The sequence below is a fragment of the Loxodonta africana genome, chromosome 10, assembly GCF_030014295.1.
Source record: "Loxodonta africana isolate mLoxAfr1 chromosome 10, mLoxAfr1.hap2, whole genome shotgun sequence".
In the NCBI taxonomy this organism is placed as follows: domain Eukaryota; kingdom Metazoa; phylum Chordata; class Mammalia; order Proboscidea; family Elephantidae; genus Loxodonta; species Loxodonta africana.
In genome coordinates this window covers 79,575,558-79,598,598 of record NC_087351.1, presented here as the reverse complement: position 1 = coordinate 79,598,598, position 23,041 = coordinate 79,575,558, and the positions used below count along the sequence as shown (strand labels likewise).

General features: G+C 41.6%; 1 protein-coding gene across 1 annotated transcript in view; it reads right to left on the bottom strand.

Annotated features, from left to right (window-relative positions):
- Nucleotides 1–20,613, bottom strand: part of ARG2 (arginase 2) — a 37,075-nt gene extending 16,462 nt beyond the window's left edge. The window contains exons 1-2 of the mRNA XM_003408724.4: nucleotides 20,431–20,613; nucleotides 19,487–19,559 (exon numbers count right to left, since the gene is read on the bottom strand). Of these exons, the coding sequence (XP_003408772.1) occupies nucleotides 19,487–19,559; nucleotides 20,431–20,541 (184 nt within the window). The 5' untranslated portion in view covers nucleotides 20,542–20,613. The remainder of the gene's footprint in view (nucleotides 1–19,486; nucleotides 19,560–20,430) is intronic.
- Nucleotides 20,614–23,041: the final 2,428 nt, after the last annotated feature.

Genomic DNA, 23,041 nt, shown 5'->3' with positions numbered 1-23,041 from the left:
AGATCTAGTGCTCTGGTAGGAATGTGGAAAAGGGACTGGCCTGGAGAAGAGGCCCCTCAAAGAGCTATAAAGATAAGGCAGTGGGAGAGAACAATGGTGGTTAGAGAGGGATTTGGGGGAAAGACAAAAGATCTGCCCCTGAACTTTCTGGGTCTGCTACCACCAGAGATGGAAAAGACAAAGGAATCGGAGATGGAGAAGACAACAAGAAGTTCAGTTTTGGATGTGTTGGCATTGAGGTGTTAAAGACTACTATGGATTGAATTGTAACTCCCCCAAAATATGTGTTGGAATCCTAACTCCTTACCTGTGGGTATAATCCCATTTGGGAATAGGGTTTTCTTTGTTACGTCAGTAAGGCCATATCATTGTAGGGTATATCTTAAACCTAATCACTTTTGACATATAAAGAGCAGACTCAAACCTGAGTCTATTCTGACTCATAGTGAACCCATAGGACAGAGTAGAACTGTGCCATGGTGGATTCAAACTGCTGACCTTTTGGTTAGCAGGCGTAGCACTTGACCACTGTGCCACTAGGCACAGATTAGGCACAGAAAAAAAAAGGACAAAGTGGGAAACAAAGATGCCACTTGAAGATCACCAAAGACCTGAGGAATGCTGGGGTTACAGAAGCTGAGACCAGTATCTTCTTCCCCCTGAACCCACAAAGAGAGAGCCTTCCCCTAGAGCTGGTACCCTGAATTTGGACTTCTAACCTCCTGAACTGTGAAAAAATAAATTTATGTTCTTTAAAATCACACACTTTTGGTATCTTTGTTACAGCAGCACTAGCTAAGAGACTATACTGTTGAAAATACATGGAAACAATCTAATAGATGAATTCTAGGCAATTATTAATGGCAGATAACACTGCTTCTCAAGGAACTGTACGCCATCATCTATGAAGCTGTCTTACCAAAATAAATAAATAAATAAATACTGAACCTGAATCTGCCCCAGGCTCTAGATCTAAGGGTTCTGGGTCTAGATCTAATTACCACTTTACAGGAAATGCAAAAGACAAAGGAACATGTTATACTACACCATGGGGATGCCATCTTCAAAATTCAAATTGAGTGAAATTCCACAAATGACCTAGTTTATTCTACAAATAAACTGCAAGGAAGAAGAAAAAAAAAAAAAAAACAGAGAGGGACCTATCAATTAAAGAACTTAAGAGATATCAATCAATATGGACCTTATTTGGATCTCAATTCAAACTTTAAAAAAAGAAAAGTGTAAGTCAACCAGGCAATGTGAACACTGATGAGATATTCAATATTAACTTAAGGGTGATAACGGTATTATGGTTAAGTTTTAAATAATTTTCTTTTAATAGAAAAACAACTGAAAGAGTTAACAAGACCAAAAGCTGATTCTGTGAAAAGATCAACTAAATCAATAAACCATAAGCCAGACTGACAAAAGAGAAACAGGAGAGGAAGCAAATAACCCAAATAAGAAATGAAACGGGCGATATCACAACAGACCCAACTGAAATTAAAAGAATTGTAACATAATACTATGAAAAATTGTATTCTAACAAATTTGAAAGCCCAGAGGAAATGGACAGATTTCTAGAAACACACCTAAACTAACACAAACAGAGGTAGAACAACTAAATAAACCTGTAACAAAAGAAGAGATAGAAAAGGTAATTTTAAAACTCCCAACAAAAAAAGCCCTGGCCCTGACAGCTTCACTGGAGAATTCTACCAAACTTTCAGAGAAGAGTTAACACCACTACTACTAAAGGTATTTCAGAGCATACAAAGATGGAACACTTCCAAACTCATTCTATGAAGCCAGCATAACCCTGATACCAAAACCAGGTAAATACATCACAAAAAAAGAAAACTACAGACCAATATCCCTCATGAACACAAAAATCCTCAACAAAATTCTAGACACTAGAATTCAACAACATATCAAAAAAATAATTCACCATGAGCAAGTGAGATTCATACCAGGTATGCGGGGATGGGTCAGCATTAGAAAAACAATCAATGTAATCCATCGCATAAATAAAAGACAAGAACCACATGATCTTATCAATTGATGCAGAAAAGGCATTTGACAAAGTCCAACACACATTCATGATAAAAACTCTCAGCAAAATAGGAATAGAAAGGAAACTCCTCAACATAATAAAGGGCATTTACACAAAGCCAACATCATCCTAAATGGAGAGAGTCTGAAAGCATTTCCCCTTAAGAATGGGAACCAGACAAAGATGCCCTTTATCATCATTCTTATTTGACATTGTGCTGGAGGTCCTAGCCAGGGCAATTAGGCTAGAAAAAGAAATAAAGGGCATCCATATTGGTAAGGAAGAAGTAAAAGTATCTCTATTTACAGATGATATGATCTTATACACAGAAAACCCTCAAAAATCCACAAGAAAACTACTGGAACTAACAGAAGATTTCAGCAAATACCAGGATACAAGATAAACATACAAAAATCCATTGGATTCCTCTACACCAACAAAAATGTCAAAGAATTCACCAAATCAATACCATTTACAATAGCCCCCAAGAAGATAAAATACTTAGGAACAAATCTAATCAGAGATTGTATAGAAAACTACGAGACACTACTGCAAGAAACCAAAAGACACCTACATAAGTGGAAAAAAATACCTTGCTCATGGATTGGAAGACAACGTTGTGAAAATGTCTGTTCTACTCAAAGCAATCTACAGATACAATGCAATTCCAATCAAAATTCCAATGGCTCCCAGCCACAACCGATGACTGCCCTGACAGGGAGCACAACTGAGAACCCCTGAGGGAGCAGGAGATCAGTGGGATGCAGACACCAAATTCTCACAAAAAGACCATAGTTAATGGTCTGACTGAGACTAGAGGAATCCCGGCGGTCATGGTCCCCAAACCTTATGTTGGCCCAGGACAGGAACCATTCCCGAAGACAACTCATCAGACATGGAAGGGACTGGACAGTGGGTAGGAGAGAGATGCTGACGAAGAGTGAGCTTTTTGTATCAGGTGGACACTTGAGACTGTGTTGGCATCTCCTGTCTGGAGGGGAGATGGGAGGATGGAGAGAGAGGGAAGCTGGCAAAATTGTCACGGAAGGAGAGAATGGAAGGGCTGACTCATTAGGGGGAGAGCAAGTGGGAGTATGGACTAAGGTGTATATAAACTTATATGTGACAGTTTGACTTGATTTGTAAACGTTCACTTGAAGCTCAATAAAAGTTAATAAAAAAAAAAAATTCCAGTGGCATTCTTTAATGCAATGGCGAAAACGGTCGCCAACTTCATATGGAAAGGGAACAGGCCCCAGATAAGTAAAGCATTACTGAAAAAGAACAACAAAGTGGGAGACCTCACACTACCTGATTTTAGAACTTACTATACTGCCACAGTAGTCAGAACAGCCTAGTAGTGGTAAAACAACAGACACATAGACCAATGGAACAGAATTGAGAATCCAGACATAAATTCATCCACTTCCTTATGAGCCGCTGATATTTGACAAAGGCCCAAAGTCTGTTAATTGGCCCAAAGACGGTCTCTTTAACAAATGGTGCTGGCGTAACTAGATATCCATCTGCAAAAAACTGAAACAAGACCCATACCTCACACCATGCACAAAAACAAACTCAAAATGGATCAAAGACCTAAATTTAAAATCTAAAACAATAACAATCATGGAAGAAAAAATACAGACAACGCTAGGTGCCCTAATACATGGCATAAACAGTATACAAAATACTACTAACAATGCACAAACACCAGAAGAGAAACTAGGTAACTGGGAGCTCCTAAAAATCAAACATCTATGCTCATCCAAAGACTTCACCAGAAGAGTAAAAAGACCACCTACAGACTGGGAAAAAGTTTTTAGCTATGACATTTCTGATCAGCATCTGATCTCTAAAATCTACACGATACTGCAAAAACTCAATTACAAAAAGACAAATAACCCTATTAAAAAATGGGCAAAAGATAAGAATAGACACTTCACCAAAGAAGACATTCAGGTAACTAACAGATACATGAGGAAGTGTTCACGATCATTAGCCATTAGAGAAATGCAGATCAAAACTACAATGAGATTTCATCTCACTCTAACAAGGCTGGCATTAATCCAAAAAACACAAAAAAATAAATGTTGGAGAGGCTGTGGAGAGATTGGAACACTTCTGCTGGTGGGAATGTCAAATGGTACAACCACTTTGGAAATCGATCTGGCGCTTCCTTAAAAAGCTAGAAATAGAACTACCATACGATCCAGCAATCCCACTCCTTGGAATATATCCTAGAGAAATAAGAGCCTTTACACGAACAGATACATGCACACCCATGTTTATTGCAGCACTGTTTACAATAGCAAAAAGTTGGAAGCAACCAAGGTGCCCATCAACGGATGAATGGATAAATTATGGTATATTCACACAATGGAATACTACGCATCGATAAAGAACAGTGAGGAATCTATGAAACATTTCATAACATGGAGGAACCTGGAAGGCATTATGCTGAGTGAAATTAGTTGCAAAAGGACAAATATTGTATAAGACCACTATTATAAGAACTTGAGAAATAGTTTAAACTGAGAAGAAAACATTTGTTTGTGGTTAAGAGAGGGGGGAGAGTGGGAGAGGGGTATTCACTATTCTTTGATGGTTACGAGAGTGGGGAGGGAGGGAGGGAGAAGGGTTTTCACTAATTAGACAGTAGATAAGAACAATTTTAGGTTAAGGGAAAGACGACACACAATACAGAAGGGGTCAGCACAGCTGGACTAAACCAAAAGCAAAGAAGTTTCCTTAATAAACTGAATGCTTCGAAGGCCAGCGTACCAGGGGCAGGGGTCTGGGAACCATGGTTTCAGGGGACATCTAAGTCAACTGGCATAACAAAGTTTACTAAGAAAACATTCTTCATCCCACTTTGGTGAGTGGTGTCTGGGGTCTTAAAAGCTAGCAAGTGACCATCTAAGATGCATCAATTGGTCCCAACTTACCTGGAGCAAAGGAGAATGAAGAACACCAAAGACATAAGGAAGATATGAGCCCAAGAGACAGAAAGAGACACATAAACCAGAGACTTCATCAGCCCCAGACAGGAAGAACTAGATGGTACCTGGCTACCACCAATGGCTGCTCTGATAGGAAACACAACAGACAGTCCCTGATGGAGCAGAAGAAAAGTGGGTGCTGAACTCAAATTCTAGTAAAAAGACCAGCCTTAATGGTCTGACTGAGACTGGAGGTACCCCAGAGGTCATGGCCCCTGTACTCTCTGTTATCTCAAGACTAAAACAATTCCTAAAGCCAACTCTTCAGACAAAGATGAGACTGGACTATAAGACATAAAAAATGATACTGGTGAGGGGTGTGCTTCTTAGCTCAAGTAGACACATGAGACTGCATGGGCAGCTCCTGTTGGGAGGTGAGATGAGAAGGCAGAGGGGGAGAGGAGCTGATTGAATGGATGAGAAATACAAGGCAGAGGGGAAGACTGTGCTGTCACATTATAGGGAGAACAACTAGGGTCACATAATATATAAGTTTTTATATGAGAAACTGATGAGAATCGTAAACTTTCACTTAAAGCACAATAAAAAAGTAAAAAAATAAAACATCTGTGCAAAGAATAAAATGATTTTTCCAGATCTTAAAAAAAAAAGTTTGTATGTTTTGATGATATATACTGAAATATTTACATATGAAATGTGATATCTGTGATTTGCTTCAAATGGTCTGGAGGTAGAGTGAAGAGCACAATTAAAAAGATGGCCATTTATTGATGACTGATGTGGCTGATGGATATATCCAGTTCATTATGTTATTATTCTACTTTTGTTCTGTTTGACCACTTGCATAGTAAAAATTTGAGAAGATACACAGAAGATATCTTGTATACAGGTTTTAGAGCTGGGAAGAGATAAAGGGTTAAAATAAAGCTTTAGGAGGCATCAGTATACACATGACAGTAAAGCCATGAAAATGGACAGACTGCCAAACAAGACAGTGTAAAGCAAGAATCCTGGAAACACCAACGGTTAAGGAGCAAGTGGAAGAAGAGGCTCTGTCTAGCAAAAGAACCTGAAGAGTTAAGACAAAAAGAGAGTAGTAGTAGTTTCTGTTGAAACTGACACTAAGGAAGGAATGGTTTACGGTGTTAAATAAGATGAATGTTGCCGTGTCCACTGTATTAGAGACTAGGAGGTTGGAGACCTTAGCGAAACCAGTTCCACTGCAATGATGGGCCAGGAAGCCAGGTTACAGGGAGGTGAAGTGTGAAAGGGCAGAGAGGAAACCAGGAAGCTGGCTCTGAAAAAAAGGGAAACAAAATAACTGGAAAATAGCTAGAAGGCTCCATAGGGCCAAGGAGAATGACAGATGGGTAAGATCTGGCTGCATATTTCATTTTATGGATATACCACATTTTGTTTGTACCTTCATGAGTTGACGGACATTTGGTTTGTTTCCACTTTTTTACTATTGACAATAATTCTACTGTGAACATTCATGTACATATGTGAATATATATTTTTTTCAATTCTGTTAGGTATATAGCTAGGAGTGGAATTGCTGGATCACATGATAACTCTATGTTTAACTCTTTGAGGAAATGCCAAACTGTTTTCCAAAATGGCTGCATTATTTTACATTGCTTTCAGCAGCGTATAAGAGTTCAATTTCTCTACATTCTACGCAACACGTGGAACTGTCTGTCCTTTTAATTATAGCCATCCTAGTGGATGTGAAGTGGTATCTCTACTATAGTCTTTATTTACATTTCCCTAATGACTAAATGATGTTGAGCATCTTTTCATATGCTTATGGGCCATCTGGAGCCCTCATGGCTCAGTGGTTAAGTGCTCAGCTGCTAGCCAAAAGGTCAATGGTTCGAACCCATCAGCTGCTCCACAGGAGAAAGATGTGGTAGTCTGCTTTCATAAAGGTTACAGCCTTGGAAACTCTATGGCACAGTTCCACTGTGTCACATAGGGTCGCTATGAGTCAGAACTAACTAGATAGCAATGGGTTTACTGGCCATTTGGATATCTTTTTTGGAGAAATATCTATTCAAATCCATCACCCATTTTTAATTGGATTATTTACCTTTTTACTTTTCAGTTCTAAATGTTCCATAGGGTCGCTATGAGTCAGAATCGACTCAATGGCAATGGGGTTTGTTTTTTTTTAATAGTTCTTTATATATTCTTGATGCTAGGCCTTTACCAGATGTATCACCTGCAAATATTTCCTCCCAATCTGTGGGCTGTCTTTTCACTTTCTTGATAGTGCCCTTTGAAGAACAAGTTTTTCATTTTGATGAAGTCCAACTTTTTTTTTTTTTTTTTGGTGTCACTTGTGCTTTCAATGACGTATCTGAGAAACCACTGCCTAAACCATGAAGATTTAGTCTTACATTTTTTGCTAAAAACAGTTGCATAGTTTTAGCATGACATTTAGGTCTTTGATCCATTTTAGGTTAATTTTTGCATATTGTAAGATAGGGGTCCAAATTCATTCCTTTCTATGTGGATATACAGTTGTCCCATCACCTTTCTTGAAAAGATTCTTCTTTCCCCACTGAACTGTCTTGGCCCCCTTGTAAAAAATTAATTAACTGTAAATAAGAGGGCTTTTTTCTGGGCTTTCAATTTTATTCCACCTACATGTCCATCCTTATGCCAGTACCGCATTGCCTTAATTACTGTAAATTTGTAGTAAGTTTTGAAATGGTTAGTGTGTGCTTTCCAATTTTATTCTTTTTTCAAGATTGTTTTGGCTATTCTGGGTCCTTTGCATTTCCGTATGAATTTTAGCATCAGCATGTCAACTTCTGTAAAGAAGCCAGCTGGGATTCTGTCAAGGATTGTACTATTTATCGGTTCATCAGTTTGAGGAATACTGCTACCTTAACAATACTAAGTCTCTGATCCATGAACATGGAACATCTCTCAATTTAAGTCTTTTCAATTTCTTTCAACAATGTTTTATAGTTTTCAGTGTACAAGTCTTACACTTCTGTTAAATTTAAATTTATTCATATATATTTTATTCTTTTTGATGCTATTGTAAGTGGAATTATTTTTATTAATTTCATTTTTGCATTATTCATTGTAAGCAGATAGAAATACTGTTTTTTTTTTTTTTATATTGATCTTGTATCCTACAGCCATGCTCAACTTCATTAACTCTAATAGTTCTCTTGTGTATTCCTTAGGATTTTCTATATACACGATCATGTCTTCTGCAAATAGATAGTTTTACTTCTTCGTTTCCAATATGGATGCCTTTTATTTCTCTTTTCTGGCCTAAATTGCCCTGGTTAGAACCTTCAATACAACACTGAATGGAAGGTGCAAGAGCAAACATTCTTGTCTTGTTCCTGGTCTTAGAAGGATAGCTTTCACCATTGAGTCTGATGTTAGCCACGGAGTCAAGTTAAAACTTCTGCCAAGCTCACTGTTCTTAATGAAATTCAACTGCTTTTCTTGAATAAACATTCCTCAGATTGCTACAAGCCTTTGGTTAATCTCCAAAGTTCTGAAAAAAATTCATTTTGACCATCTTTGCTAGTGTTCTCATTGCTTTTATGGCAGAGAGAGTTTTTGGAGGTCCTTACCCCACCATTTTCACTGATATCACTATAGTATTTTAAAATAAGCTCAGATTTTCCCTTTTCTTGAAAAAAATGGAGATAAGGGAGTAGAAGGCCCTCCTCTTCCCATAGGGCAACCACTGGTTGGGAGATCAGTAATGGCTTTTTGTTTCCTGAACAACCAGACACCTTCCTGCCTCAGGGTCTTTGTACTTGCTGTTCACCCTGCCTGAAAAGCTCTTCTCACAGATAGGCACATGGCTCCTTTTCTCATCTCCCAAAGGTCTGCTCACATGACACCTTCTCAGTGAGGCCTCCCTCTTTACATTTACAGTACCTATACCCCTTTTCCAACACTCACTATTCTACATCCCTTACTTTTATTGGAGCCCTGGTGGCAGTGGTTAAGAGCTCGACTGCTAACCAAAAAGTCTGCAGTTCAAATCCACCACTTGCTCCTTGCAAACCCTATGGGCAGCTCTACTCTGTCCTATAGGGTTGCTATGAGTTGGAATTAACTCGATGGCAATTTTTTTTTCTTGCATTTATTCCATACCACTCATTACCATTTGACATACTATATGTTGTACTTAAGTCTATTTCCTACAACCCCTCATTAGAATGAGAATCTGGTAACAAGGATTTGTTTTGTTTACTACTGGATTCTCAAGACCTAAAACTTAGAAATGCCCAATTTTTTTGAATATATAAATTAGTGAATGGATGAATTTGCTACAGTTTTTAGTGAATAAAAGCTGCTCCTACAGAAAATAAAACTGAAAAAGATTCTTTTGAATAGCTTTGAGGCATACTTTCTATTAATTCCATTAGTTTTAAGTTCAATGAGTCTTGTAATTAATACCTTGCCGCTAAAGATACAGAAAATTGAAAATGATTTTTAAGTTACTGTGGTACATTAAACTAAGTTTGTTTACTACAGTCAAGTATGCCTAGAACTTGAAGATATTCTTAAGCTAATTAAAATTTTAGTGGCTGCTATCTTTAGAAGTCACATTAAGGAACTCGATGGTTCAAAAATCAAAGCACCAAGAGCTGGGAGTTGCTGAAATCCAGAGTTTCTAAATACAGTCCCAGATTAACTAAAGGTCAAAGAAACTACAACCTAATGAGTTACATTAACTTACAAGAAGGCAGTGTCGACTATTACGGAAAAAAAGCAAACAAAAGAACAAAAATTTATCACCAAGATGCTGGCAAGAGATGGCTTTGAGTATTCCACTCCACTTGGCAGTTTGTTTCTCACTAGAATCTGTAAAACTGGTTTATCAGTCAGGGTCTTTAAGCAGTAAACGATAAAAGCCTGGCTAATTTCAGCAAAAAAATCAATTATTAAATTAGGGTAACTTCCACAATCCTTCCCATTGTCATCAAGTTGATTCTGACCCATTGCGACCCTACAGGACAGAGAACTGCCCCATGAGGTTTCCAAGGCTGTAATCTTATGAAAGCAGACTGCCACATCATTTTCCCACAGAGCGGCTCGTGGGTTCGAACTGCTGACCTTTTGGTTAGCAGCCAAGTGCTTAACCACTGAGCAACCAGGCCCTTCCAGAATCTTTAAGAGGGCCCAAATCTGGTTTGAAGGCTACAATGGCAGGAACAATGACAAAAAATCACATTGCAGAATGGTCCAGTGAAGATACTATTGCAGGAAAGGCACTGCAACTTGTATGACAGACCCCACTGACTGGACAGAGGATACTGCTAGAACTGCTGCCACCACTGCCAATCACAGAACGGATTCCTTGCTGCTCCTTCTTTCTGAATGTCAAATCAAAGTTTGGGATGGCTATTATCAGAAACATGGAAAACAGTAAGTGTTAACTAAGATGTGGGGAAACTGGAACCCTCATCCATTGCTGGGGGAAATGTAAAATGGTGTAGCCGCTGTGGAGAACAGTTTAATGATTCCTCAAAAGTTAAAGAGAATTACCACATGACGCAGTATTCCATTCCTGGATATATACATGAAAGATTTGAAAGCAGGGACTCAAACCAATACTTGTACACCAGTATTCATTGCTGCGTTACTTACAATAGCCAAAAGGTGAAAACAACTCAAGTGTCCATCAGCAGAAGAATGGATAAACAAAATGCGATATACAAATACAAGTGAATATTATTTAGCCATAAGGAGAAATGAAGTTCTGATACACGCTACAACACAGATAAGCCTTGAAAACATCATGCTGAGTGAAAGAGTCAGACACTAAAGGACAAATATTACATGATCCCACCTACATGAAATATCTAGATAGGTAAATGCATAAAGACAGAAGTTTATTAGTGGTTACCAGGGGCTGGGGAAGAGCAGGAATAGGGAGTTATTTTTTACGGGTACTGAGGTTCTGTGTAATGTGATGAAGAAGCTTTGGAAATAGTGGTGATAATCTGTACAACATGGTGAATGTAATTAATGTCACTGAATTATACATTTAACAGCTGGTTAATATGACAAATTTTTTATTACATATTTTTTACCACAACAAAATTAAAAAAAAAAAAAAGGTTTAAGATAGGTGCTTCAGTTTGTGGAACCTAGGTCAAGTGCCCACAACCCTAGGTGTAAAGACAATGCGATGGAATGTGGGTGGAGATAAAGCTAAAAGAGGTAGGCAAGAGTCAAATTATGGATGGCCTGTCCTGTTGGTTGGTCAGTATGAACACATACCACTAGTGGTTGAAGGGCAGACATCAGTGAAGACTATAAAGTGTAAAAATCATTAAATAAAAATGTATTAGAAAAAAACATATCTACCATAAACCTGGAAACCCTGGTGGCGTTGTAGTTGAGAGCTGTGGCTGCTAACCAAAAGGTCAGCAGTTCGAATCCACCAGATGCTTCTTGGAAACTCTATGGGGCAGTTCTACGCTGTCCTATGGGGTCACTATGAGTAGGAATTGACTCAACGGCAACGGGTTTGGGGTTTTTTTGGTTTAGCATAAGCCTGGGATTTCATGGTTTATTGTAGGGGCAGGCTACATTTTAAAAGTATAAAGCTTTAAAGCCAATTTAAGAAAAAATACCAAAATAAATAATACAAGTAGAACATGAATATGATAAATTTGCAAAGATAATATATGAATGACTAATGGTTGAGAAGCATAGATGCACTTAAAAGAAAGTCAGGGAGAGCCTTTAAGCAAGAAGGAAAATGTAGTCAAATAGGCATTTTAGAAAGATCACTATGACAGCAGTGAAGAAGGCATGGTGAATTGAGGAAGGCAAAAATGGGGCAAGAGATATCTTTTGAAAGTTACAGTCACGTTTGAGAAAACAAAAAACCCTGTTGTCGAGTCATTTCCTACACATAGTGTCCCTGCAGGAACAGAGCAGAACTGCCCCATAGGCTTTCCAAGGCTGTAAGCTTTACGGAAGCAGACTGCCACATCTTTCTCCTGTGGAGCAGCTGGTGCGTTCGAAGTGCTGACCTTTTGGTTAGCAGCAGAGCACTTAACCACTGTGCTACCAGGGCTCCTTCAGGTGTGAGAAGAGGGCCAGAGCTAGAGAAGTACCATATGGGAAGGATTCTAGTATTTTAGGAAGTAAAATCAACAAGCCTTGTGGTCAACAGATATAAAGAATAAGAGGGAAGAAGGGAATTGTGGGTGATGACGTGAAACAGACAATGAGAAGATAAGCAGGATGTGTGGGACAAAAAACTAGGTATGGCCTTTGTCTCAGGTTTCAGGAAAACAGCCCTTGGAATTTGCCAGCAATCAAGGTGTCTTTGTTTTTTTAAAATAGCCAGGCAACACTTAAACATGTTCAAATGAGTATGGGACACACAGGCCCCAAACTGGCAACAAAACTCAGGGAGGGGGGCACGATGCAATCATTATGCATTAAGACCTCAATGACTATTATAAGGGTCCCTGGACCTTGGAGCTTCTTTTGGGGCTTCCTGAACTAACAAGTACATCCATCCACCAGAGAGTGTGGCACATCCCTGGGGACAGTGGAAGTCTCGTGCTGGGACCTCTCTCAGGCCTTGCCTGACAGTTTCTCCACTTGTATCCATTCTAGTTATAAGAAACTGGTAAGTATAAGGTAGTGGTCTCCCTGAATCTTGTGAGCTGTTCCAGAGAATTCACGAACCCACAAGGGGCAATGAAACGCTAGCTTACCTCAGGGTGGTGGATACAGGGAAAGGCTGCTTAAGCAGTTGATGAAGGATAGAATCCTTCCAGTTTGTGTCCTAGCCCCAGGAGTCTGAGGGGAGGGGATCCAACTGGCCTCAAATACAGGAAGTTGTGCAGTCTCCTGAGCCTATGGCTAGTATCCCGTGACCTGGACTGGGATGACCAGGCATATATATTTTGACCTGTCTCTGCGTGGCGGGGGATGAAGTCTGACCTAACTCTGGGTGGTTAGGATCAGAGTGAGAAGGCTGGTGATGAGGAATGGAGCAGTGAGGAGGTAAAGTCTGAATCCACTTCCAGGTGGGAATTGGATTCATACTGTTCCTGACAAAACCATTTTGATTCTTCTGGAATCCAGATTTCTGGGTTCATGGAATTGAGGTGACCCACCTAGGCCATTTGCCCTTAGGTTATCTTTTGAAGCTTCAGCCCGACTACCCATTGCCATCGAGTCGATTCCAACTCATAGTGACCCTTGCAGGACAGAGTAGAACTGCCCCATAGAGTTTCCAAGGAGCACCTAGTGGATTCAAACTGCTGACCTTTTGGTTAGCAGCTGTAGCACTTAACCACTATGGCACCAGGGTTTCCTCAGCCTGACTAGAGGCTGCGTTTTAGGGCATATGGTGTGCCTTTGGTGACTGTGTTTCTGTAAGAGACTGATCCTGAAACTCTGCACTGTGCTTTGATGTTATCTCCTGGAAAATTAACATAACAATGACCTATATAACCTGATCTCACTGTCCCCTCTTTGGAGCCCCTTCCCTTTCCTGTTAGGTTGACTCTTACCCATTCGCGATAAATATATTTTACACTAATTTTTGGTGTTTCTCTAAACATTTAAGTTTTTGACAGTCCTCCTCATAATTTAGCAATAAAGATAGGGTTTGCCCACTTTGCCCCTTTAATGGTGCACCTGGTGCACAGGAGAAGCAGATTTGAGGGAGATGTTGATTTTTGTTTTGAACATGTTGAGTTTGAGACATTTGTGAGAGTGAGATGAGGTTTCCAAGAACAAAGTTGGAGGAACAGGCATGGCACTCCAGAGGAAGGTCAGGGTTGGAGCAGAATTGAAGGGTACAGTGAGAGTGGAAGAGATCGGGTACTTGAGGTATCCACCAGTGAGAAAATGCCAGGGATAGAACAAGGGACATCAACATTTGACGGTCAGGAAAAATAGGAGGATCCCACAAGGGAGAATGGGAAGGACCACTCAATGCACAGAGAAAATCCAGGAGAGAGTAGTGTCTTGGCTAACAGAGGAGAGTATTTTAATAATAGAGTGGTCAATGGTGTGACAGAGAGGTCCAGCAAAATAAAGGCTGGCAAATCAGTGAGTTTGCTCAAGGCAATTTCAGTGGAATGGTAGGGTGAAAGCCAGGCTGAACTATCATACAATTAAACTCGTGATTGTTAACATTCCCAACCAGCCACTGAGAGAATATAAAGACCCCTGAATTCACACACTGATCTGTTCCAAGTAAACAACTCTCACATCTTATGTTTAAATAACTACACCTCACGTTATCTTCCTGAAACAGATCGGATTCTTAGGTCACAATCGGTCTCATCCAAAGGAATTACTGTTCTACTATCTGATAGAACACCAAATGGACCAGGAAGAATCAATGTTCCTAGCTTAGCTGAAAGAAGCCCTAGTGGCACAATGGTTAAGCACTCAGCTGCTATCTGAAAGGTTGGCGGTTCAAACCAAACAGCCACTTCGCTGGAGAAGGATGTGGTAATTTGCTCCTGTAAAAATTATATAGCCTAGAAACTCTATGGGGCAGTTCTGCTGTATCCTATGGAGTTGCTATGAGTCAGAATCAACTCAATGGCACACAACAACAGCAGCCTAGCTGAGGAGAAACAGAATGGCTCCCAACTGGCTTCCTGAACTCCAGAACACTTGATCTGGCCACAGTGACAAGTTCAGTTAGACAGCTGTCCCGATGCCTGTCATCTCTCTGCAGTACCACAGCTGGGTCAAGTTACCATAATTACAAAGATAGAGAATGCAAAGTGTTAATCTCAGCTTAGAGCTATCTCTAAGAAGCTCTAAGACTTACCCATAGAAGACTCATTCTATTTCTGAAGGGAAGAGGGCAAACAAATTACCATGACTATCAGAGCTAACCATAATCAGGAACAGATACATTGCTCCTGAGCCATGCCAGGGCAATGCCTCTTCATTTCTCTTAGGCCCTCTTCATACCCTAAAATAAGTGGTTACATGAGAGTGGAAACACTAAGTGTCCTTACTAAGCCCAGGGAAAGGTACAGACAAGCCCAGACACTAAGTCAAACACATTTATTCAAGAACAAAGAAAGTTTAACTAATGCAGTGGTTAACACTGGCAGCCTGTGACATCAGGGCAGAAGATGAGGAACAAAGGGGTTTGTGAAAGTTACCTTTCCATGGGTCTTCTCTCCCTTAAATTTTGACCTATGGTGCTTATTTGAAAATGCTTGAAGGACTTAAGTTATGTTGGTACTGCTTAGGAGTACAGCAACTGAAACTTAGTACTTTTCTCCAACATATCCCGAGATGAGCCAAATGCACATACTGGAAATCTGCTGAGTGTCACAATCTTATTCTTATGCAATGAGATTCTATTTCAGACTGCTGGTGATACCAGGCCACCAATCACTACAGGGTAAAGATATAAATTGGAAAATTAAAAACACTTGAAAAAAAAGAAAGAGAAGTCCAAATAAACTTAGACTTCATCACGTTAGGTTGGAAGCAGGGCTTCACACTGGCTCATTCCAGTCGGAACCCCTGTTCAGAATTTGCACTTCCACCCCAGATACCCTGAATCAGAAATCTACATTTTAACAAGATCCTCAAGTGATTTTTATGAATGATCAATTTTGAGAACTGCAGCTCTACTAGGTTCTCAGAATTGGTCTCTAACCAGCAGTGTTAACATTGCCTGACAACTTGGTAGAAATGCAAGTCTCAGCAGGGGTTCTAACCAGAAGGAACAAGTTCCAAGCCCTGGTTGGAAGTTTAATGGAGAAACAGTAGAGGGAACAGTAAAGGAGAATGGCTTCTTCCCCCCAGGTTGGAGTGGAAAAATACCATGAGCTGGGACAGGAAAGGTGTCCAAAGCAAGAGAAGCTGCTACAAACGTGCCCCTCCTCCCTCATTCAGCAGCCTCCGCTGAATATCATAAATGTCCTCTGTGTAAGAGGCAGAAACTGCTTCTTGTCAGAAGTCTCTTAAGGCCAAATCTAGAGACGGTAGAGCAATTCGAGCAATGCGTGACTCAGTTGCATCAGATCAGCTGTGGAGGCTCATCCAATATTAAAAATAGTGAGTACCAGAGATTGTTGCCTTCAGCGTAAAATGATTCTTTTAAAATGGCAGAGTATGTACAGCTGATTTAAAGGGACAGTATACCACTACTGACTGCTCTGACTAGAAACACAATAGTAGGTCCCATTTAGAATGGGAGAAAAATGTAGAACAAAATTCAAATTCATGAAAAAGACCAGTCTGGTCTGATAGAGACTGGAAGAACCCCCAAGACTATAGCCCTAAGATAATCTTCTAACTTGGAACTGAAGCCACTCCTGAAGATCACCTTTCAGCCAAATAATGGGCCTATAAAGTAACCCATAACACCCACGAGGAACGTGCTCCTTAGAAAAGCCAACTGTACTAGACCAAATAGGCAACATTTGCCCAGAAGCAAAGATGAGAAGGCAGGAATGGGTAGGGAAACCTGACAAACGGCCACAGGCAACCCAGGTAGAAATGGGGACAGTGCTGACACATTGCAGGGATCGCAACCATTGTCACAGAACGATTTGTGTATGAATTATAGAATGGGAAACTGATTTGCTGTGTAAACTTTCACCTAAAGCACAATAAAATGTTCAAAAAAAAAAAAAAAAGACTGCATGATAAAATTCCCTGCAGATTCCAGAATGACAAAATAATAGTGGGACAGTATCCTCATTTATAAGTGGAAATAAAAATCTCCCATTAGTAACTTGTGACACATTAGAAGACTCTTAGCAATTTACCTTTCATCTTTGGTGGTGAACTTGGAGAGTTATTAAAACAATTAAGACAGAGAGCCTATTGAAGAAGGAACTGCAATTATGTAACTGAGAAAAGAAACACTTTTGAGTATTCAACTCAAGACACTATATCCATATGTAGGTTGTGGCATTTGAAGGACACTTGAACTCAAGGTGATTTCAGTAACCTCATTGTTCTTTTGTGTTTGAGAAAAAGATGATCTACCCTTGAAATAAACTCATGATCAGCAGAAGAGGTTTCAGAGAAAGAGTGGGAAGAGGATTTGTAGTTTAACTAGACATTGTGCTACTATCTCCAGGACCTACAGATCCCTGCTGCCACACCTTCTGCACTACAGCTTCGGATATGTGAAAGGTCCTAATATGAATGGAGAAAATGGTCTTGAACAGCAGCTAGAAGCACTTGGGTTAGATACAAGGAAGAACTCTCCTACCATAAAAAAACTACCATAAGGTAGTAGAATTTGTGCCCTGTAACTAAAAGGATTCTCCCTACTATATAAATGACATTTATTTTTAGGTCACATTTAGTTCTGGTTCTAAAAGTTTAGAATATTATCCCAATAACAAGAATGTAACTTCTGATGACCTGGTGTGCCTGTGAAAATGCACATGTCTGGGTCCCACCTCAGACCCACTGACCTGGACACTCCCACAGAGGAAGCTAGGAATCTGTATTTTTTAGTTTTTTTTAATAATTTTTATTGTGCTTTAAGTTTACAAATCAAGTCAGTCTCTCACATAAACTTATATATACCTTACTACATGAGTCAGCCCGCTCTCTCCTTCCATGACCGTTTTGCCAGTTTCTAACCCCCTCTACCCTTCCATCTCCCCTCCAGACAGGAGATGCCAACATAGTCTCAAGTGTCCACCTGATGCAAGTAGCTTACTCCTCATCAGCATCTCTCTCCAACCCATTGTCCAGTCCAATCCATGTCTGACGGGTTGGCTTTGGGAATGGTTCCTGCCCTGGGCCAACAGAAGGTTTGGGGGCCATGACCGCCGGGATTCTTCTAGTCTTAGTCAGACCATTACGTCTGGTCTTTTTATGAGAATTTGGGGTCTGCATCCCACTGTTCTCCTGCTCCCTCAGGGGTTCTCTGTTGTGTTCCCTGTCAGGGCAGTCATTGGTTGTGGCCAGACACCATCTAGTTCTTCTGGTCTCAGGATGATGTAGTCTCTAGTTCATGTAGCCCTTTCTGTCTCTTGGGCTCATAATTACCTTGTGACCTTGGTGTTCTTCATTCTCCTTTGACCCAGGTGGGTTGAGACTCATTGATGCATCTTAGGTGGCCGCTTGCTAGTGTTTAAGACTCCAGATTCCACACTTCAAAGTGGGATGCAGAATGTTTTCTTAATAGAATTTATTTTGCCAATTGACTTAGATGTCCCCTGAAGCCATAGTCCCCAAACCCCCGCCCCTGCTCCGCTGACCTTCTAAGCATTCAGTTTGTTCAGGAAACTTCTTTGCTTTTGGTCCAGTCCAGTTGTGCTGACCTCCCCTGTATTGAGTGTTGTCCTTCCCTTCACCTAAAGTAGTTCTTATCTACTATCTAATCAGTAAATAACCCTCTCCCACCCTCCCTCCCTCCCCCCTCTAGTAACCACAAAAGAATGTGTTCTTCTCAGTTTAAACTATTTCTCAAGATCTTATAATAGGGGTCTCATACAATATTTGTCCCTTTGCATCTGACTAATTTCACTCAGCATAATGCCTTCCAGGTTCCTCCATGTTGTGAGATGTTTCACAGGGAATCTGTATTTTTAACATGTAAGCCAGGGGTTATGGATTGAATTATGTCCCCCCAAAATATGTGCTGTAAAGCCTAACCTCTGTATCTGTGGTTATAAACCCATCTGGGAATGAGTCATCTTTGTTATGTTAATGAGACAGGATTGAGTTAATCTCTTTTGAGATATAAAAGAGATTAAACACGCAAGCTAAGAAGCAGAGAGACACCAAACCACATGAAGACTCCCCAGGAGCAGAAGCTCAAAGAGACAAGGACTTTCCTGCAGAGCCCAAGAGAGAGAAAGCCTTCCCCTAGAGCCGACACCCTGAATTCACACTTCTAGCCTCCTAAACTGTAAGAAAATAAATTTGTTAAAGCCACGCAGCTGTGGTATATCTGTCATCAAAGTAGTAAGTCAAGTCGATTCAGACTCATAGCGACCCTATAGTACAGGGTTATAGCAGTACTATATAACTTAAGGCACCAGATGATTTTCATCATCAGGGAAGTTTGTAAAACACTACTTACAGTAACCCTAAGGAGGAAATGAATAGCTTGAAGAAACTGGGAAGACTGATGAATCATTAGCACTCATGACTGAGTTAGAAAAGCTAAAGTTTTAGGGTGGGGGAAAGGTCGACTATGCAATTCAAAGCTGGAGCTAGCATTCTCAGCACCACTTTGCAGCCACTGGCACCTTGTTCCAGGCCCTGCCTCACTCCACCTTGTCTTCCACACAGTTACTCCCTTTATCACAAGACTTTCCCTGAAGACTCTCTAAGAGATCTTAAGCTGCAGGTGGAATCCAAGGGAGGATGGGAGACGTGGCAGACTGTTCCCAAGTACACAATTAACACTGCAGTCCCTAGATAGAAAAGATAAGCTGGTGAACTGGTCTGTTAACAGCCCTGCAGAGACATCTAATATCCAGCCACTTACCCAAGTTGGAAAGCCTTTTCATCAAGCCAGCTTCTCTTACAGCAGCTGGACCATATTCCACTCCTTTTCTTTTCTGTCACACAAATTACACAGTTAGATGTGAGGAAAGATGAGTGGGGGGGGGGACTTTAGTTTACAGAAATCTGAATTTTTAGTTCTCAATAGATTCCTCTGTATAACTGTGACAGCATCAGCCTTCCATCTATTACTTCCATTTCTAAGGTCTGGTGGCTTCATCAGACACTTGGACGGTAAGAAGTGACACCGAGGAGGGGAAAACAAGCCCATCGCTGGAACCAACCCAACATTCCAAGCCCCCCTTTGTGGGAAGGTCAAGACAGGCGGAGAGGCTGAACCGGGGTCAGGGTCAGTGGGTGAGTGTGCGGCGCTGGAGCCAGAGCTCAGGCTTTCCAACCAGCGAGCTCTCGGCCAAGGCAGGTTTCTTTCATTGACGAGAGGACAAAACAGCCCTCCCTTCCTCCAGCGGTGGACAGGTTAGCGCCAATTTCCTTCCCAGTTAACGCTCTTTCTGAGAAAATTGGCCCTGAATGCTTAAATCCTCGGTCGCTTTCTTTAACCTTTTCTCCCTCGATTTTCCACAGGCGATTCTGGCCCGTTTTCCCTCCTCCACTCCATATCTCTATGGAATGCTCTCCCTCCTCCCCTCCGTCCTACCAAGCTGGACCCAGCGCTGTGTCGCCCTTTCTGGGGAAGCCACAGAAACCCGCGTGCACTCTGGCCCCTGCCCGCACCCCACTCTCTTCCCCATCTTTCTTCGGGGATGACCCCACATGCTGTCCGGATGCCCAGTCGCGGGAAGCCACCGGCTCTCCCCGCTCCGCTTCTCCCCATCCCCTCCTCGCCTCCGGTTCCTCCCCGCCCCCGCTTTCTGCAGGCTCTAAGGGGCGGGGATCCTGCCCCACGGCGCCGGCCCCCGTTCTCACCTGTCCCCCTGAAAAGGGGGCTCCTACCACAGCCACGGAGTGAACGGACTTCTTCAGGACGGAATGGACCTGCGTCTGGAGGAACCGCGGGAGACTGCTGCTCAGAGACATGATCCGCAGCGCAGAGAGTCGCCGAAGCAGCAGCTGCTCCGTGCGCCCGCCGACTCGCTTCCCACCCGCGCTCCGGCCGCCCCGCCCCGTGACGTCGCCGCCCCGGGGCCACGCGGCCCGCGCCCCCGCCCGGCCCCCGCCCGGCCCCCAGCACACCTTCCCGGCCGGCCCACTCGCCGCCCGCCGGGGCCCGGGCACGCCTGCGCTGACGTCACGCCGCCGCGGCCGGGCCTCCCGGGCTCCCCCGGCAGGGACACGCCCCTACGCCGGGGCTGCAGGGCCAGAGTCAAAGCACGGCTAATGCGAGTCGGTGACGGAGCGGCTGGCCGGCGCCCGCCAAGAGGGGGAGGGTGGCGAGCTCGGCGGAACACGCGAGCCGGTCGGAACAGCGCCTCCGTGATCGCGCCACTCTGCACAAACGCACGCCTGACAGCGGGCTCCCTGGGCCGGTCTTGGACTGGCCGGATCCCGGGAGAGTGTCCTGCCACGACCTAGTGGGCTTCGATCCACTCCATTCCATCTCAAAGCTCAAGGTCCAGAAAACGCTCTTACCCTACCTTAGAGGGTCGAAGGCTAGGAGACCAAATATAATCAGACCTCTCCGGCCCGACAGGTTAATTAAGACCCACCTATTTTTTTTTATTTGGGGTAGGGAGGTTTCAATTGCTTACCTGAACAACAGAAGCGTTAGTTATTAAAAATCAAACACTGCAACATATTTGCAATATTTCTAAATTTTACGGAGACTAAAAAAAGTTGAAAATGTTAAAAATGTAAAAAAAGTTGAAAACTACTTGGAGTCTCAATAACAATTAATAATAATAATAAATAAAAATAATAATAACAACTGAAGTTCTAAGAACCTTAACTCTCAACAGTTCTTTAAGGTAGGGCCTATTTTAAAGACGAGGAAACAGGATCAAAGAAGGTAAATAACTTTCCCAAAGTCACACAGCTAGCAGAGCTATTTGACTCCAGATTCTGTCAAAGAGAAAAATTAATAACAGACATCTTACTTTGATTTTAGGGTTTTTCTTACCCATGAAACAAAAATATGCATCATAAAAACTCCTGACCAAATCTTGCCTTTTTTTTTTTTTTAACCCATGTTGCCAATCTTTTCTTTCCAGTTGGAAGCCAGGTTTACTTAATTTAAATCCCAAAAAGACATCAAGGCTGCAGATGGGTGGAGGGTCAGAGACCACTTTTTAACCAGACAGCAGTCAGTCTCAGTATCAGTAAAAGGGGGAGGGCAGGGTTCAATCAATCATGCTAAGATTAGCCAACAGTTGATCTTCTATTCTCTCTTCTCTTCCCTTTCTAAGCCTCATTGTAACCAGCTTACTTTGAACCATTTGCCTTCCCCCCGCTTTTTTTTTAATCAGGATGGTCTCCCTATGGCTCAGAATAAACCTTACGTTTCAATTTTTTTGAGTTTTGAGTCTTCTGAACAACACTATGGCATGCAGGAATCTGGACAGCTGTCTTTCCCACCAAAAAAGTTACATAAATCCACCAGAAAATTATTTCAGCAATGCCAAGTTACATGCTGCTCTCTAAACTTTTTCAGAAGTCTCCATGGCAACATCATAACTCCAAGAAACTTTAGTATTATAAGGTACTGTATTTTTAGAGGATAAATTTTATACTTGTCAACTTCGGTGATGGGAAAGACAACATATAATATAGGGAAAATCGGCACAACTTGACTAAGGCAAAGGAAGGCACTTAGAAGAACAGAAGAAAAAAAAAAAAAGCAACCAGAGTAAATACTATAGCATATACAACCCTACATGAACAGTAAAAACAAACAACTTACAAGCAGATATGTATACTGAATAGGGGAAGAAGGGCTTATAGCAATACATCCATGTACATATATAGGTTAGGCTGTGGATATTTTTACATATATATTTGTATGTGTTGCTGTCAGGTGCCATTGAGTTGGTTCTGACTCAGTGACTTTATATACAACAGAATGAAACACTGCCTAGTCCTGTACCATCCTCACAACCGTTGCTATGTTTCAGCCCATTGTTGCAGCCACTGTGTTAATTCACAGCATGTATATTCACGTATATAATATAGCACAAAGAGGCACAGATACAGAAACTTCCTAGACACATCCAAACACCTTGAGGGACCAAATTACTGGGGCTGAGGGCTGGGGACCATGGTCTCAGGGGACATAAAGGTCAACTGGCATAACATAGTTCATAAAGAAAATGTTCTACATCCTACTTTAGTGAGTAGTGTCTGGGGTCTTAAAAGCTTGTTAGCAGCCATCTAAGATACATCTATCGGTCCCATCCCATCTGGAGCAAAGGAGAATGAAGAAACCAAAGACACAAGGAAAATATTAGTCCAGAGGACTAATGGACCACATGAACCACAGCCTCCACTAGCCTGAGACCAGAACTAGATGGTGCCGTGCTACCACCACTGATTGCACAAACAGGGATCACAATAGAGGGTCCTGGACACAGTGGGAGAAAAACGT